Source organism: Centropristis striata, chromosome 7 (assembly GCF_030273125.1).
Source record: "Centropristis striata isolate RG_2023a ecotype Rhode Island chromosome 7, C.striata_1.0, whole genome shotgun sequence".
Classification (NCBI taxonomy): Eukaryota; Metazoa; Chordata; class Actinopteri; order Perciformes; family Serranidae; genus Centropristis; species Centropristis striata.
Genome location: NC_081523.1, coordinates 12629788 through 12648575, shown reverse-complemented (window position 1 = coordinate 12648575; position 18788 = coordinate 12629788). Strand labels below are relative to the sequence as shown.

At 39.0% G+C, this 18788-nt stretch overlaps 1 protein-coding gene across 2 annotated transcripts in view; it reads left to right on the top strand.

Moving 5' to 3' along the window:
• Nucleotides 1-18788, top strand: part of LOC131974592 (EGF-like repeat and discoidin I-like domain-containing protein 3) — a 110882-nt gene that overhangs the window by 76092 nt on the left and 16002 nt on the right. For both annotated transcript variants that reach the window (XM_059336969.1, XM_059336968.1), the window contains exons 6-8: nucleotides 3957-4112; nucleotides 5168-5312; nucleotides 5516-5700. In XM_059336969.1, coding sequence (XP_059192952.1) covers nucleotides 3957-4112; nucleotides 5168-5312; nucleotides 5516-5700 — 486 coding nt within the window. The remainder of the gene's footprint in view (nucleotides 1-3956; nucleotides 4113-5167; nucleotides 5313-5515; nucleotides 5701-18788) is intronic.

The following is an 18788-nucleotide window of genomic DNA, read 5'->3' as shown; positions in this document are numbered from 1 at the left end:
GAGCTCCCTTTTGCACAAACTTAGAGAGTGCATACGTCTCCTAAGGACACACAATTCTGTATTTTCTTTTTCTTTTTTTTGGAGATGTTTTTATTCTGCACCTTGATTAAATTCTGCTTCAGAATAGACATAGCAGCAGACAGTTGGGCAGATTTGGGATAGTATCTGAATTATATTAATATTGTGTATTGGTAAGAGGTTGGGCTTTGATAACTCTGAAGTGATTCAGTGTCATGGCCACTGAGCAATAGACATGATTTAAATACCTTATTCTTGATTTAATTGTAGTGCACATAGCATCCAACGCTCATGTTTCTCAGGTTTCGCTTGTATTTGAAGGCCATTTCCCAGCATTGCCCTTATGAATAATCTTAAAACAATGGATACATAAGTTTTGCCTAATGTCACACAAATTTAAATCTGTCACCACAACCTGGCAACCCACAACTCGATTGAAGGGATGAACATGCAGATAACTAGGGATGATGTTGTGTCTAAAAAATGTAAAAACACCTGCACATTTAAGCAGCGTCTGACTGACCAGTTATTGCCAGGCACCACAATATAATAGTGGCCATTGCTTTTGCAAAGCCACATTACAGTTAATTTTCGGAAGCGGATCAAATCAAGGCCGAAAGTACTAAGTAGAGACCAAAATCTGTGACTGTCAGTGTAATATTTATGTGTAATTTTTAGCATTTTAGGTCAACTGCCTCTCACTGAGGTATTTTCCTTTCAGTTGACACATATATGAGTGTAGACAAAAGTCCGCCCATGGAGAATGTTTCCAAAAGTACCTCACTCAAACAAATAAATGCATCACTATTAGCGCTGAGGAGACGGTCGTATGTTTCTGAGTGGTCATTAAAAATGCGAAGGATCACCCCAATTACCCCGGCAGTGGCCTTTTAGTGACAGGGCTTCTAATTAGTGCAAGAAGTATCTATCTCTATGGAGAAAACTAAGAAGAGCAAAGAAATGCTTTGAATGAGAAAGAGTGGGTCATCAGCAGCTCTCAGGCTCCAAGAGGGTCCTTATGTATAATTAACTTAATATGTTGGTTTAAGTATGTTTAAGAAATACGTCTAATTGAGTCTTGTGTCGACAAATGTAAATTATAAAGGATATCAATGCTGCAATGGAATTATTTACTCTATTAGTTTTGGAAATTTCTGACAAAGTTGGTGAATATAAACAGTTCTTTTCTTGTGCTGGATCCATGAGAGCCAGTACTCAGTAATCTCTAATGTCCTCAGGAGACACAGCTTAGAGTTTTTTCATTAACAGAAAAGAAGAATATGACTCAGACTATCTGTTTGAGCTTTTGCTCTCAAATATTTTACTTGTAAATTGCCTTATTTCATAGTAATGCTAACATTCCTGCACCGGAAAATGAGCTCAAGCCCCCGAAATACCGTCCTGAATGTGGTCACATTGTCATGAAGTTCGACTTCCATTTCTCGTGGATTAGCTTTAAAATGGTTCATGCTCTTAAATAGAAACTGACTTCCGCTTCACAAACATAAGCCGAAATATAGTTTTTGTTTGCCGCATCACATTAAGTCATGGATTTTGTTTGTGTCTAGAATGCATTATCTTTAAAAGGAAACGGTAAGTATAAATGCAACTTCAAACCATACTGGTCCAAGTCATAGGAGTAATTCAAATTCTGAGTTCGTCTGCATTTCTTTCTTTTGCCATTTCAGGTTAATGGTCCTTTGCTTAATACTCACTCAGTACTGTATTATAGCTGCCCGTCTGTTCTGCGGCTATGGAAGGCTAGACAGCTGTGTTTTTATATTTTGTCAGGGGGTGAGCTAGATGAGCCAAAGTGTCTTTTTTCTTTCTGAACGTGAAGCAGCTTGTTGTGAATATAGTGCCAGAATGATTAATGAATAATTGTCATCACCGTTTATTTACTTTATCTCATTTGTCACAAGTGTGTTACAGTATTATTATAATGAAATTGCCTTGTGTTATGCCCTACTTTTTGTATCAATATTAATATTCACAGTAAAGAAAATAGGTAGAGTGTGTGTGTGTGTGTGTGTGTGTGTGTGTGTGTGTGTGTGTGTGTGCGTGCGTGCGTGCATGTGTGCGTGAGTGTGTCTGTGTGTGTGTGTGTGTGTGTGCCTGTGAGTGCAGTGTTTAAGTAGCCCAACACAGCACATTTCTGTAGTCACCACAGGCTTCTTCATATGAAGTGAGCTGTCGTCAGCTGTCTTCAGCCGTTAAGAAAAATAACAAAATAACTCCAGAGACTACTCTCATTTTTTTTTTTTTAAAGTTCACAAGAATTACAGGACGAGTGAGGCACTTTTGTAGTCAAGCAGCAATGATGGACATAGACTGTAGAAAAAAATGCATGTGGCACATGTAGCATCACTCATACTGTAGGTCTCTGAGGCTGGCTGCCATCCTGTAATTGGAAGTGAGTTATTCAGTTTTGGGCAAAAACAAGGGAGCACCAACCACTACATGAGAGTGATAGGCTTAGAGTCCTGTCAATCAAACAAGCAGGGCTGGGGGATTACAAACTAAAAATACAAAATATGAGTAAATTTATTATTTTACAGAGTTACAATTTAAATTGATAGCGTTCTTTCATGTCTTTAAGCATAGATGACTTGAAGGGATTACTTTATTACTTTCGCCAAGGAAGTTATGTTCTTGGTGTAGTTTGCTGGTTTGTCTGTCAGCTGGATTTTAGAAAAACTACTGGCCCGATTGTCATTAAACTTGGTGAAGGAAAGCATGGGCCAAGGTAAAACCGATTTAATACATTTTAAGTATTTATTTTTCACGGAGTTCTGGGCTCTTGGAGGGCCCTTCTAGTTTCTTTGTTTTATTTGCTCTTAAATTCAAATGCAGCACGCATTTCTCTAGATATGCAGGTATATTTTTTAGAGTGCAGTGATTTGTGTGCACACAGTGCACCTGGCACATGACAATGGCACAGAAAATGCGAAGCTAGGACACTTTCAGGAACATTTTTTAAGTGTGGAAATAAAAATAGAAACCCAGACAAATGAGCTCAGCATGTTTTTCGTAACATTTAAATAATCCAGTATTTATTTAACTAATTTATAGGTTTATTATAGTTTTATTAATTTAACGGAATATGTTAAAAATCACACTTCAGAGCTTGGATTCAGTATTTGTTCCAAGCAGCCCTCCCAACACTGCAGACAAGATTGCTTCAAGATGTATTAGACTTTAACATTTGACTTTGGAGGGTGGATAGATCCTTTGGGAGTCATCATGTTGCAACCATTAGTGATTTGCTGCAGCTTTGACCCTACAGTGTGATGGGCACTGCATTTAAACTTATAAAGACATCAAATCAATACGTATTATTAAAGCTGTATACAGTATGTGCATTTTTATAGACCAGACCAAGACCAACTGTAAATTTAGCATTATGAATATGCATGTGCTATATGTATATAATAAATGAAATATACACCTAAGGCGAAGCAGGGGAGTATGTGGAATAGGCACACTGTTGTTGAAATGGACTCTATCAAAGTTAAATGTGTCAAAGCAAACCTTAAACTGTTATGTATGTAATACGTCTATCATGTTTAGATAATAATGACCCTGCTTTGTGTGTGCTGAGCAGGATCTATGGAAACATTCATCACTTTCCTCTTTCTTCGCTCTCTCTTTTCCTCTTGACTCTGCAAGCAGCTTTACATTGGCACCATATTGACAGTCTGCACAGGGTTGACAGACTGGATCTGGAGCGCGAGGATTGATTAAATGTTCCATTTGATCACAGACTTTCTGAATAAGATGGATGGCCCTGACAGAAAAGATACAAGGAGGCGACTTGATTCCCATGACTTGCATGCGCACACCGCTCGTGCACGCACACAGACACAGATGCACACATTCAAACTGTCGAAAAACGAAGCTATAATTTCTTAATTTTACCTTTTTTTTTGTCTCCACAGATAAACCTGCAGAGGAGAATGAGGGTCACGGGCCTAATTACCCAGGGTGCCAAGCGTATCGGCAGCCCAGAGTACGTCAAGTCTTACAAAGTAGCCTACAGTGATGACGGGAAGACCTGGAGAACATACAAAGTCAAGGGCAAAGATGATGATATGGTGAGACACACAAACACAAAGCATACACACCCTTTGTCGTCTCTCCACTCTTTCCCTTTCGCCTCTCTCAGACAAAGATGCACACATGCCCACACTCGCACACATGCACACACAGAGACTAGAGACTGCACTCAGTCAAGGGCAGGTTGGAGGACATGATGAGATGGCTTTTTAATTAGCTAGCACACACCGGGCCCATCTTGCTGCCCCTTACCCCCCTCCACTTTTATGACTTCTAGATTGAATTTTTATACTATTTGGGGATGAACAGCCACCAAATAGGCCACACAGCGTTCTATCATTCCTGACAGCCAACCACGGCTGTCCTCCATTTGGCCAAGCTCCGAATGACCCCGGCTTCCAAACTTCTTTTCAAATTTATTTCACAGAACAATAAGTCTGGACCTGAATATTCTATGATTTCAGTTTTTTTTGTTTCTGTTATGTAGCTTTCTTTTTTAGCATGTTGTTGGAAGAAGGGTACATTTTTAGACAATATTTATGGGGTAGCCGTTGAGCAGACTGGCTTACCTGCACAGTAGGACCTGTCAGTGTGTTTGAGGAAGTTACACACCCTGATCCCTGACCTAATATGAGTTGGGGATTTTTGTTCACATTGTCCTGTTGCCACCCAGTGACAGCTCCTATTTCTTGTATCGCATGAAAACACACTGCTCCGCCTCTTCCTTGTTCTCTCTGTCTCTTTCACCCTTTCTCTGAGCCTCACATATGCAGTCCATCCGTCACTCAAATCAGAGAGATTCTGTCAGACTATCTCAGGTCATTTGGATAAAACTCTCCAGAAGGTATAGTGATATAATTGGAGCACTAATTTAAAACACACCACTGTTCTTATGAATTACTGGCTCAAATGGTGCGAGAAATTGTCTATTTTCCCCTGTAATTCTAGCTCATTGACCTTGAATGACAGCAATTTGTTGAGTGTGGAGTAGACACTAGAGACAGCGCCAGATAGACTGCTACATTACAGCAAAAACTGATCTGCTTCACCATCCTCCCGCCCCCATCTGGTGTTATTTCATCCCCTGCAACAGATTTTCAGAGGAAACGTCGATAACAACGCTCCATCAGCGAACTCCTTCACCCCTCCCATTGAGGCCCAGTATGTGCGCATTTACCCCCAAGTCTGCAGGAGGCACTGCACCTTACGCATGGAGCTGCTCGGCTGTGAGCTAACAGGTGAGTGATCTGAGCGTGTTTCATCCAGCTGTACACACAAATTAATCATGAAATGATCTGAAAATTCGCTGCAGTGGTTCCTCCTGCACAGTGTCATGCTGCATTTTTTATGTGGTAACAGCACTGACAATATACTTTTGGGGGTGGGGGGTTGTACAGTTCAGGAAGGTTAGAACAAATCTGTTTGTTTTTGTTATTGCCAGGCTGCTCTGAACCACTGGGTATGAAGTCAGGCCATATCCAGGACTACCAGGTCACGGCCTCCAGCATCTTCAGGACGCTCAACATGGACATGTTCACTTGGGAGCCTGGAAAGGCCCGGCTGGACAAACAGGGCAAGGTCAATGCTTGGACAGCTGGACACAGTGACCAGTCACAGTGGCTACAGGTAAGATGTTATCTGTAGCTAAATGTGTTATCTGTTGTAACGACGGTAGAGATTGAATCAATATATTAGTAGGGAAATGAACAACAGGCAGCCAGGTTCTTGCAGATAGCTGGTTTTCACTCTGCTGAAGGATTAGCTCTTACCTCCCTGGCATAGTAATTGATGGTGTGTACATGGTAATGCATGCCAATGGATTCAATTATATTTCATAGGGGGAAGACTTCATTGATGTCTACAGTGTGAGTTGTGGAAGAAATTATATCTTAAAATCCTCCCTCTATTAGTTAGCTCTCTGTATTATTCTTAGAAACCGTCAGTAATAGGTAGTCATTTCTTTTTTCTCCATGCCAGTCTTTTTGAATCCAACACCCACACTGCCTCTGTTGGAAGAGTTTAGCCCTGTTATCTTTGGCTGCAGCCCAGGCTTTCTATCTCTATGAAAACAGCCAATCCATTTGTTTTCATTTCAGTAACTGATGGCTGAAAATGTCTCCTGAAAGGGACAAGACACGTCTCTAAGTGAACATTTACACTCCAGTCTTTCTGCTTAACAATATGTGGGATTGATGGAGGCTGAGGGAGTTTAAGATACATATCAATCAAACTCAATCATGCCCAGTTTGCCCCCACGTATGGCCTCATATATCGGATTTTTTTTGTTCTATTTAAGATAAAAGGCAGTAAATGCACTTTGCTTTTAGAGTAAGAATCCACGTCTTACTTTGAGCTGTAAGACTGATAGCATAGGAGAAAATGTGATGTGGATCATCTTCTCAGGGAATTGAAGATCAGAGTGATTTCTTTGATTTCTTGGCCTTTCTGCTGCACTTGCTCCACGCATACTGCCTCCCTAGCAGTGACACAGTTAGTGCTCTGTAGTCACGCTGACTTGTCTGGCCGTTATTAGATTGGCCGGGTCTTGAGTCAGATATGTTTTTTATTATGCTGAAAGCTTTTTGCCCTGGGTGAGGGTATGCAGGGCTGTGTGTCGGAGGAGACAGGTACTTAGGCAGGCCCCATCCAGGCCAGGGAGCTCTGCTAAGCAAAATTGATGTGCTGTGGGTAAAGGAAAACTTGTGGTCTCATATTACATGCTGTGCCGGCAGGAAAGGGGAGATGCTATACAGACGCAGTGAGAAAATCAATGGCTTCCACTGCCAAGGACCATTTCTGTGCACACAGGCATATACAATGTCTGGCTTTTGAAAAGGAGACATTAAGAGTTATACACTATAAAGTGCTGTTGCACATTTATACCAATACAGTTGTTGTAGCTGACCACTTTTCTATATTTAGTGATTGTCTTATATGCATTTGTTTAACTCCCACGCTCAGGGTCTTCTTCATACTGGTTGCCATGGCAAATAATTGATTTTCAGTGACATTACTGAATTACTTTAAACCTAACAGATTAATGGAATTAATCAGCCTTAATGACAAATTAAGTATTCCTATTAATCAAGACAACTGCTGTGGTGTGCAGTGGATGCAGTGGGAAACTCTTTACAGACATCAAAAATCAAACTGGACTTTTTGATGCATGGGACCAAAAAATATCTCATCTCAGCAGTGAACGGAGGAGCTGACAGATTAAGTCTCTTATGCCAGTCTAAATACTTATTCATCAAATATGTAGAGGTGTAACGGTACATGAAATTCACAGTTAGGTATATAACTTTGTTTGAGGTCACGGTTCGTAGTGTTTTCCTTTATTTATTCCTTTATTTTTTCTAAATAAGAATGAACATTTAACAGTGGCTTATGAGCCATACTTGTTACTGTAATTGTAAAGTCACTCAATGATGGGTACATTGTCAATAAGAAATAAGAAATACTAAAAATGAACAACACTAATGTCAGTAATGCTCCATCGTATGACACTGACCTGTTGATAATTCCTGTAATGGGCTGCAGCTTGTGCTCAGACACAATGAACAGGTACAATACAGCAGTGATTCAGCACTTCCTCTAATCCAGTGTTCTCTATATGCAGCTATAAATACTCCTTAGCATTAGTTATTTCTTTTTACCTAAACATGTATGAAAGTTGGCGGCCTTTTGCCGTTTCCTTAAGTATATCCAAGGTCACATGACATGTAACATTTAACAAAACATTGACAGAATTAAATGAACATATTGTTTCAATTAGTGGTCATGTCAGTCATAGAAATGCACAACTTAAACATGCAATGAATTATTTTAATGGTAATCATTAGATCATCATGTGAAGAACAGTTTTCAGCAGACTGAACAGAATGGAAATTCCTTGCCACAAAAGACTGTAAAATCTAAACAAAAACACCAAGAACTGGACCTGTTTGGGGACAGTCCTTGCTAAAGTAATTCTGGCCTGGCAGGAGATAAAATTACACAGAGGGAGACGGAACCAGAATCTTTCAAGATGTTTTCAAGAGAGAAGCTGAAGCTGTCAAACTGAGCTGCCAAGTGTTCCAGCTGGCATAAGCTGATTAGTTAATTATGCACATTAACATGTCCACATAGCAAAGAGAAATTGCCAGAGAGACAGTCTCTACTTTTCAATTTCACAGTGTCCCTGTTAATGCAACACATGCACTGCAAATTTTCTTGCAAGTAGTGTTTGTCAAGTTTTTGGTGGATTATGGTAAACATTTCTCAAACAAAGAAATAAACACGGTTGGAGTGGCATGATTGTGTCTCTTCATCTCGCCTCTTTTAACTGCATTGCAGTCAACAAAGTACTTAGCTTAAACTACTAGGATTATTTTTTCTAGATGTTGAATTCTGAATCACAGCTCATGTTGTGGGTAGTAATAATATCCACTGACAGAAAATGAAGAATAGTAAAACTAAACCACAGAGAATATGCACTCCATTCAGATCAGAGCTGCAATATTCCTGGTAAACTGAGAATCACAATATTTTATGTAAGAATTGAGACCACGGTTCTGAGGATAAGAGTTTATTTTACTCTATCACAAAAACGAATTATTGGTATTTGCACGATTGCATTTGTTGTGTCCTAAGAGAGCATATGGAAAGGGCACAGTCTAGGCTTTTGTCCAGCTCTCATGTAAAGGCAATCAAAAATTGGACACGTAACCTCACAGATAGCGTTTTGGCCAATTTAATAGGTTGAGTGTTAGGAAAGTGGTAGGTTCAGGAAGGATTTTTTAGCCTTGAAGTGCATTAGTGCGTGTCGCAGCTGGGGCCAATTTTGAGCACTTATTCCGAATATTCTGCAACTCTCCAAAGCAAATATAGAAGAATAGATGATTGTGTAAATGCCTGACTTGAGATTATGATCTTTTTTCAAATAATCCTGCAGCCATAATTCAGACACACTTGGACTCACCATCATCTATTCTCATTGTCTCGTTTTGCTATGCTTGGATGTACAGATTAGCACCACTAATGGGCCAGGCTGTCATATTGATGCATCATTTTTGAGGCCATTTTATTTAGATATGAAATGAAAGTTCATATTGTTATATCAAACCTTTTTGGATTTATATCTTTAATGCATTTAATGTGAGCTCATTTGCAATGTCATGCTAACACTGATCTGAGACAAAGTTTTGATATCATTAGACTCTGAAGTTTCAGAAACACATAAATAACAGCTTGTTACACAGCAGGCATTGAAACAATGTTTATCCTTAACAGACTGCAGAGAAATGTGGAGCCAGAAATTTTAGAATACCTTTAATTCCTTGTGGAATGTATCCTTCTACAAATACACACTTCTCCGTTCAATTTAGTATGTGTAGTTGAAATACAGTAAAAAGACTTTGTCAAATAATCTCACCATGTATGTCATATTCAGGTTAAATATCTTCACTGATCCAACTTAAACTGCGTTGTTATCCTCAGATGTGTAAAGATATATTAATAGTCAGCAATATACTGTAAATTGGCAACCGGACAATGTGTTGTTATTCAAAGTAAGTCTAAAATTACATTCTCCTGAGGAACTTGAAGCATGATTTCTCACACCCTTATAATGTAAGCCTACAAATCCCTGTGGCAAAGCAGAAGAAATAAGAAATGGTCCTTGAGTTTGCTTTGGTTTGGTGCCATCTTTAAGCTTTGTACACAAGATTAAACAAAAATACTAACCCTTTAGTTAAGCTACAGCAAAGTGGCTGGTTCCAGTGCCCCCCTAAGCTACTGCTGTGCAGACACTTCACTACAGAAGAGTTTTATCACCAAAAGCACTTCATATTTTATGCTTCCCTGTGTTTCTTGTTTGTTTTTTTCGTAACAGGACATTTTATTTTTCAGTTCCTGGTCCAAACAAGTAGCTTAGTGTCACATATGACCATTGCTGTACTGTCTAGGTACGGTATAGTGTATAATAATAATAACAATAATAATAAAAAAAATGTTTTTATGCAGCACTGTTCGAAACAGAGTATACAAAGCTCTTTACAAGACAATAAAAACAGATAAAAAGGAGTTGAATTAAAAGCAATAAGATACCTTTTAAAACACAGTGTTAAAGAGCATATCAAAAACTATAATAGTAAAATAGTAAAGTGATAAAACAAGGTGGTTAAACAAAATTGCCTATTTTGTTTTTTGCAAGAATGGTTGACAAGTAAAACTGAGAAAAACATAACAGGTTCATAACACTATCATATATGTAATGACCATTTTTTTCTTCAATTTCTTGTTCATTTTAATGCCTGGTATGACTAAAGGTACATCTGTTTGGACAAATACAATGATAACAAAAATAGCTCATTAGAGTTTAATTTAAGAGCTGATATCCAGCCATTCACCATGGTTTTCTTGATAATAACTAAAATCATCATGAAGAAAACCATGGAAAATGGCTAGAAACTCTAATGAGCTATTTTTGTTGTCATCATTATAATTATCCAAACAAATGTACCTATATTTGTACCAGGCATTAAAATGCAAAGAAAACAAGGGTGGTCTGATAATATTTTCCATGACTGTATATTTTGGGGTTTTTTCAACATATGTAAGCCCCTTTTTTACCAGTTTATTTAGCGATTGCACTGCTACAGAACTCCACTTGTGGTTATTGCCCTTTACTATTTCCACTATTTCTGTTTACTCATTTATTTAAGTTTACTTTAAATGGCATCCCAACATGTTATGTACACATCTTGCGTAGACATTGTTGGTGCGAAATTCGTAATTTGAAATGTATTTAATTTATTTGTAGCCGGCAAAGGTTATGGAACAAGCTATGAAAGTAATTCCGTTCTGCTGGTTCATTTGTTATCCCCTGTCTCCAAGGTTTTCACACCCAATTATCTCCTTAAAGTGATAAATATGTGTGGTGTGTGGCTGTGGCACCCTGATAATCACCTCTGCCTCTGATGATGCAGAGTGGGCTCAAACTTGTGTGCAAAACTTTGAGAGAACTACAGCAGCCCTTGTGTGAATGATTTATTGCTGCTCATATGAAATTCAGCATACAGGTACAGACATTGTCACTCATCAGTCATTAAGGTTCCTGACCAGGTAATGTAAGTGAAGTAGATCATAGTGTGTATTTATGCAGTTTTACTTGTGTTATCTGCATCTATGGAATGACTCAAATGTCTTCATAATAAAGTCTAAGTGTATACACTATAAACTGCAATAATCAATGATAACCATTCTCATGATCAAGTGAACTAAGATTGATGTTCACATTGCATTTCTGTCATTATTTGGTTTGAAGCAGGATTGACACCAAAAGTAAACACTACAGGATTAGAAGGAAGGATTAGAATTTGGCAGTGTTTTATTTTCAAAGGCAGAGCAGGAAAATCTCAGGATCCCTGGAACTTGAGTAAATGTAGACAAGCAAATGCAGAGCAGAGCACTCATAACAATTAAGCAAATGACTATTGTGAGAGTGGAGGTTTGTATAGGCAGGTGCTGAGGAGGTAAATAGTGGCAGCTTAGCAACTAAAGTACTGCCTTCACATGGGGACAAAGTGTGTCTGCTGGAACACATGGGACCAAGGAGAAAACACAGTGGGAGGCTATAAACCCAGCCAGAAACAGACACAGACAAGTAGAGCGACAAAAGTAAAGTGACCTATCAGAGGCACAGCTGCATCAAGCCTGCAGAGTTCTTTCTACTAGTGTTATTACTCTGGAACCAGTTTAACTGCATACATTTCTTTATTGCCAATATCAGTTTATTTCCACTGTTAACAGTTGGCTGCAGAGGCATTCAGAGGAATGGAGTTTCTGATTATTAAGAAAATAGCCATACTCTGATACTGACTGACTACCCTGATGGTCAGGGTGGATCAATATACAGTAGGCACTATGATTAAACATTGCTTGGGCTCTTCAGATTCACAGTATCAGCCTCAGGAGTGCAGCTGTATAATGTGAATCGAACGTAAGAATAGTAAATGGAACTGACACAACTTTGTAGTTTTTATTGGTAGAAGTTTGCAATCCTCGCAGCTGTGTGACAGAACTGGGTTGTGGTCATTTGTTACCCGACTTTGCTGGTAAAATCCATCTGTACAGTGCATGGCCACCAGAGACGATACAGCCTGCTTTTTAGATTCAACAAAAGAATGATTCCCACTCACTTAGGGTCCTTGAAGAAATGCTGAGCATGGGGTTGAAGGGGCCAGCATACAGTGATAGCGCCATTCCAGACACTCAGGGATGAAGCATTAGAACATGTCATGAAGAACATTGTTGCTGAGTGCTTTGAACACTACAGGGGGCTCAGGGGTCGTGCAGGAGAAGGTGTCACCAGGCACTGTGTGGTTTAAATGCAGTTTAAATATTCCGCTTATTGCCTTTGTGAATGAAAGATGACTGGCGTGTACAAGCTAAGCTTTAAACTGAGATAAAAGGTGGTGGTCCGTTATAATTGTAGTGTTTAAATCTGTATTATCAACGTATGAAAGTAGTGACATGTCCTCACAAATGAAGAAAACCCCAGTGGCAGCAGGCAGGGATTAACTTTGTGGCTTTAGTGGCTTCTCAAGGTATTTCTCCACGGATATCACATGTGGGCCTGAAAAGTACAGTCTAGGAAGAGTGGTGCCTGGCAGAATGGTATGATCGAGAGGGGCAAAATTGGTCACTGAATGTTTATTTGGATGACAGCTTTGCATTCTCAAAAAACACTCTGTGGGATCTAACAAGGTCATGAAGCAACCAATTCTGAAACAGAACTAATTGGTTGATGTTCGGAAAAGAGATCAGGGTTTGGGTTGAAGTAACTGTACGTAACTATTCTCCACTTAATTTGCACTAAGTTGTATAAAGTATATTATTATTGCATATTTTGTATATTGTCAAATGCCTTTTCTTAGAGTGTTTTTTTTATCTTATTTAAAAATTGTGTGAAATTTTGCGGCTGTAACAAAGAAATTTCCCCATTGTGGGATTAATAAAGTCAAATCTATCTGTCTATCTACTGGATGCATCTCTGTGAACAAGGTGACATAGATGGTGACTTATCTATGTGTGGAAGTTATTAGGTGAACTTAAAAAAAATATAGTGACTTTTGGTTTCACAGGGCACACATACAGCGGTCTCCTGGGTCAAAGTTTGCTTGTTTTTGTATCCAAGGCACTGGCTTCCACTTGATTTTCTACAGCTCAAATGAGTAGACCATGGGCCAAAGCTTTATAAATTAAGCACTTCTAGGATCCAAAATCTAGCAGCACCGAGCTGTGGTGGCACTGGTTTTACCATAGGAGACTGCAGCAGGCTGAATGTCAGAGGACAGTCTTGTCATGTTCAGGCTGGTTATAGTACAAGCTGCACTCAGATGGATGCAACCAAACACTTGATCTGGGATCATCAATCTTGTACTGCCCAGCTGCGTTGGGTCACCTTCTCCTCGTCGTTGTGAGTGACAGAGCCTTTTCTGTCTCATTAATCCGACACCAACAGTCCCAGACAAAACTACTGCAGCACAGCTAGCAGAGCACATACTGTACATATAGATACGCATGTACAGTTTAACAGTTATGACAGTGGGAGATGAGGCGCTCAATGCATGTAGAGAAAATCAGTGATTCCCTCTGTTGGTCAAAACCAGAGTGCACAGGACCAAGTAGGGGGAAAAAAGCGACAGGTAGACATATAGAAGCAAACAAGGACACACTGAAATACATTTGGAATCAAGCAAATATTAATAAAGAATAAAAATAATAATAATCTCATAAAATGCAATATTAATGGGTTCTACTTTGAAGTGTAGCATTTACTGTGATACTGTTTCTTTTTAGTAGCATTGATAAGCTAGATCAAATTAATCTTACATTTCCGTAGTGGAGCAGCCATTTAGTTTGTCTTTATTTGTACTTAAATTCACCGACCTTACATAACAAACTATGTACATTTTATCATAGGCATATATACAACATCTTTCAAGATAACAAAGTACAAGACATAATAACAATTTAAATTAATTTGCATCAAATGTGAACATCCTCTAAAAAAACCTAATAAAAGCTAGTTTTAAAAAAGTCCACATCTTAAAAGCACAGTCTCCTCTTGTCTTCAGCTGAAGCAAAGAACAACCAACAAGCCCCGATTGGAGGACCTCAGGGACCTGCTGCAGATATAGGGCTGCATATAGATGTATCAGAACATTAAAGTCATTAAATTCGCTTCACTTATATATATGTATAACTTTAATAGAAAATAATACTTTGACATCCCAACTAGTGTGTGTAACCCTTACCTGACCATAATATGTGGTTTACAGTCAAATCTGGTGAATTTGAATGACTTATTTACAGTGTCATCACTGTATTTTTTTAATGTTTCAACTGCTTTTTCTTTTCTGCAAGTGGCATACATTGTCTTAAGAGTGCCAATCACATTGTAAGCATTTAAATGTTTTATTTCATAGTGCAACTCAAAATGTCCTTGTAAATTACAATAGCATGAATACTGGGGGAGTAAATTACCCCAGCTGTTTGCCCGTGGTTCCCAAAGCATCAATGCATGTTGACACTTCACAGAGAGCATTGTCCCATGTGGAGTGGAGGCTAGAAGGAACAATAAGTAGACGTAATGCAAGATTGATTCCCACTCAGCGCCTGTGAGCGTGCATTTGTTGTAATCAAACCGGGTATTATCATTACACCAATTTTGTCGAGCACAGCTTCCTAATCAAATCGCTACCTCAAATACAGCGCTGCTGACAACAAACTCTATTTCTTTTAATCAATAGAATTAGCTGGGTGTTTGTTTCATCCATCCACAGAGGAGAATGGCTTTAATTTGTCCCATTGAAACTCTCATCTCTTCTTGAGTGTTTATGCAGCAAAGATGAAGCGTGTCCTTTCTAAAGACAGAAACGTTGCCTCTGAGAGAGTAAAGGCATTGTACCATGAAAGGATTTAAGAGGGATTTTGATCATCTGGAATAGCAATGATCATGTCTATATTTCAAGAACAAGAGACTGGTACTTTGTTAAAATTACTTGCATGGACAGCTAGAATTTATTGGGAACTTTCAAGGGTAAGATGTCATCTGCGTCCTTTAAGCTTGATCCTCCCCTCAATGGAAAACACAGCCCCTGCAAGCACGAATTGTTTGGCAGCATAAAGAAGCTTTCCTCTTAAATCCAGCATTTCTATTACTGTCATACTCTATCGATCTGGTCGAAACCAGATAAAGGCACTTGTCCCTGCAGATCTGACTATTCAAAGTTCTAATTACATTAGATACATCCTTTATTCTACCGGCTGCTCAGCATTTTGTCATTATTTGTCCTACTACTCTACACACAAAACTGAATCAATGAGAACAGCACCTGCAGCCAAGTTCTCTTGCTGAACTAATTAAAGAAACAGAATGTTAGAGGGACAGTGTCTCCAGGTGGTTTCTGTTGCAATCAGTGAGAAGCACACAACCATTTAGCCACAGCTGTGATGCTGAAAGTATGAAATGTATGAACACTGGCTTGAGCATACCTTCTAATCTGACGGGCTGCATCTACTCTTCTGTGCACGTACATTTTGTCTTGATTCAACCTTATCAGGAGTCACCGTGACAATATAAATTACCCAACACATTGTTAGGATTTAAACATTCCCAAGTGAGCCAATCATTTGTCAGTGTTAAAACATCAAGTTGCATTCATATATCAACCTTTAGATATAAAGCTGTGGTTAATATATTGATTGCAATGCATCTTTTTTTTTCCTCCACAATTTGTTGACAAACTCTGAGCTATTGCTCTGCACACTGATACAATGCTCTGAAGCCAGAATAACAGATGTAACCATGACTGCAAATTGCTCAGCCAGTACTTGTTTTGGCAGATGTGCCAGCCCAGTTTCAGAAAGGCGAGATCAAATTTGCACCGCGTAGCCATGTTCACTGAGTGCATGATTATAAGACTTGGCAAGTATTTTGAATATGGAGGATCATATTAAGGATGGTTGTTGTGGCTCATTATCAGACTTCTGTGGGGAACCATGTCAGATTGGACCTGTCTGATACTGGATATCGAACTGCTGGATATCCATTCAAAGACTCCTTTGTGTTACAAAATTTGCCCTGATTTGCATAGACATAAATACAGTATGTTGGTCCAAAAATGTTGCCAGCAGCTATTGCTGATTCAATAATCTTGAGAACATTATCCAAGAATTCAAGGAGAATTTTAGAAAGAATCCACTAATTTGAAAACATGCCTGATGTAAATTTCATTAAGGCATTATCGTCAGAGGCTCGTTTTAATCCTTTCCAATGTGGCTCTATTTTATTCAATTTCCCTGCAGCTAGTATGCTGATTCAATTAGCTTCCAAATGAAGTTACGGAAGGGATGGTAAATCCATCTGCTTCCGTGATTCAATTGGGTGGTTTTTAGTGTCCCCTCCCTCCAACTATAGCCTTAAATGTACAGGTCTGCTTGGAACCTGTGTAATGCTCCTCTTTTGTTTTCATTATCCAAGGAAGCCATCTTATCCTTCAACACGGCATCCTGATCCTCATCTCCCTCTCCCTGTCTCTACCTCTGTCCCTCTCACTCCCTCTCAGCCAACGTAGGAAGCATTTATCTGTTTTATCTTGGGATGAGTGATTCATGAGTCTGCAGCAGCGTCTGCTGTAATCGTGGGATCTGCAGGAATTGTCAGAAGCGAAGGCGCCAGTGCTTAAATCAGTGCAGCAGAGATTGGATCCAATGTGTTCTGCATGTGTATCTTATGGTTTCAGAGTGTCTCTAAGCCATCTCTTGACAAGCAGGGTATCCTACGTTTAAATCAGACATCTTTATGTTCTGCACCCAGGAGAGTGTGGACTGCACTCAAACAGCACTACTACATGCTGTATGCTACAGTATTATGATTTATTCAGAATAGTCCACAGTTGAGCTCTGTAGAAAACGGTGTATTGATTAATTTTAGGGTAAGAATCATTCTGTAAAGACCCCCTATGTCCATAAATGTTATCTATTTTGCAATTTCATGGTTCCCTTTTTTATTGCGTGTGAAGCACAGCATATTTTTATGTGCAGAGAGTGTCTGTGTGTATGTGCGCACACGTGTGAGAATTTGATATGAATATTTTATATACCATGTGAGAAGCAGGAAAGGGGAGAGAGGGGCGATGATGAGCTGTAAGTGCAGCAGCCAGTGTCATAAACGATTTTATTTTTAACTCACCTATTTGTAGGACCTTTAAAAAGCTGTATCCTCATTGTTAGAATTGGAACACTATATTTTTGATCATTAAATCATTTCATATTTTACACTTGCTTAATATTCCAACAGAAGCCAGTTTTTTTCTCCCTCCAGCATGAGTTACAGATTTGATTTCAAGCAAGATCACACAGGGAGACGGACTACTTTAGATTTTATCAGTGAATAAGTGTCCATCACATGTCTAGTCACAGTGAACATTAAACAGAGTGTGAAATTCCCCAAGTCCCTTACTAGTGCAGCGTCAAGGTTATTTTTTACGCATATGGATCTGAGTCCCTCACTCCACTCATGCTGACATGGTATGCAACCCACTGGTTCTGTAGAAGCCGTTCTCCTTGCTGTAATAGCTCCAAATGATCCAGACCACCATGGTTGATTTCCTTCTTGTTCCTTTTGCCATGGCCAATTCCCTTCATTGGTTCATGCCAACCATTTAGATTTAACTTGACATGCTAAACTGAGGCTCCATCTGTTTTTATGGCTGTGTGCTCTGAGTGGCCTATCAGAATCGCAGGTAGTAATGTTTGTGCTTTAATGCACTGGCTTTGATCGAAGGCTGCCTTTGATGTGGAGGAAAAGGATTGGAATGAAATAATAGCTTAATGGTCTAAATCTGCATGCTGTGTTTTAAAGCACTCAAGTTATTGTGTTATATTATAGACGCTATAAAAGCTGACCATACAGGTGTTTGTGTTGCAAGCTGTTAAAAACTTTTCTATGCAGACTTAAAATGTTAGCACTTATAATCATAGATAACACAGCCCCATCAATACTTTTTGTTTCAGGAAACTTTTCAATTATTTTACCAGTTCCTGTATGGGCTTTATAAGCACCATTTGTTAAAACACCCCTAATTATGACAGAATCTCTCTTTTAATACGTCACATATGCCTCTATGTTCTACTGTTAAACAAGACTAAGACTTAAGAGCCATGCTAGCTGCTGTGACACAGCAGTGCTATGAGCTACATGCTTACATCAACATGCTCACAATGATAATTCTAGCATGATGATGTTCAGCAGGTACAGTGTTTACCATGGACATCATCTGGTTTAAACATGCTAGGATGCTAACTTTTGCTAATTGGCATTATACACAAAGTACATCTGAAGCTAATGGTTATGCCATTAGGTTTGCAGGTACTAGTAGTTATATTTTACACCATTAAAGTTATTTCTTAGGGGATTACGAATGTCTACTAAAAGAAAGGTCAGGGGATCACAAAAGTCTTTGCGATACATCATTTGGGGACCATGAATGTCTGCACAAACATGTTGTGCCAATCCATCCAATAGGTATTGAGATATTCAAATGGAAATTTTGACTTACTGGTAGCGGTAGATAAGAAACCAGGGGACCGCCAACATCATGATTCATCCTATGGGCACCATTGATATCTGTTTTAAAGGTCATGACCAGAGTAGTGGATCGATA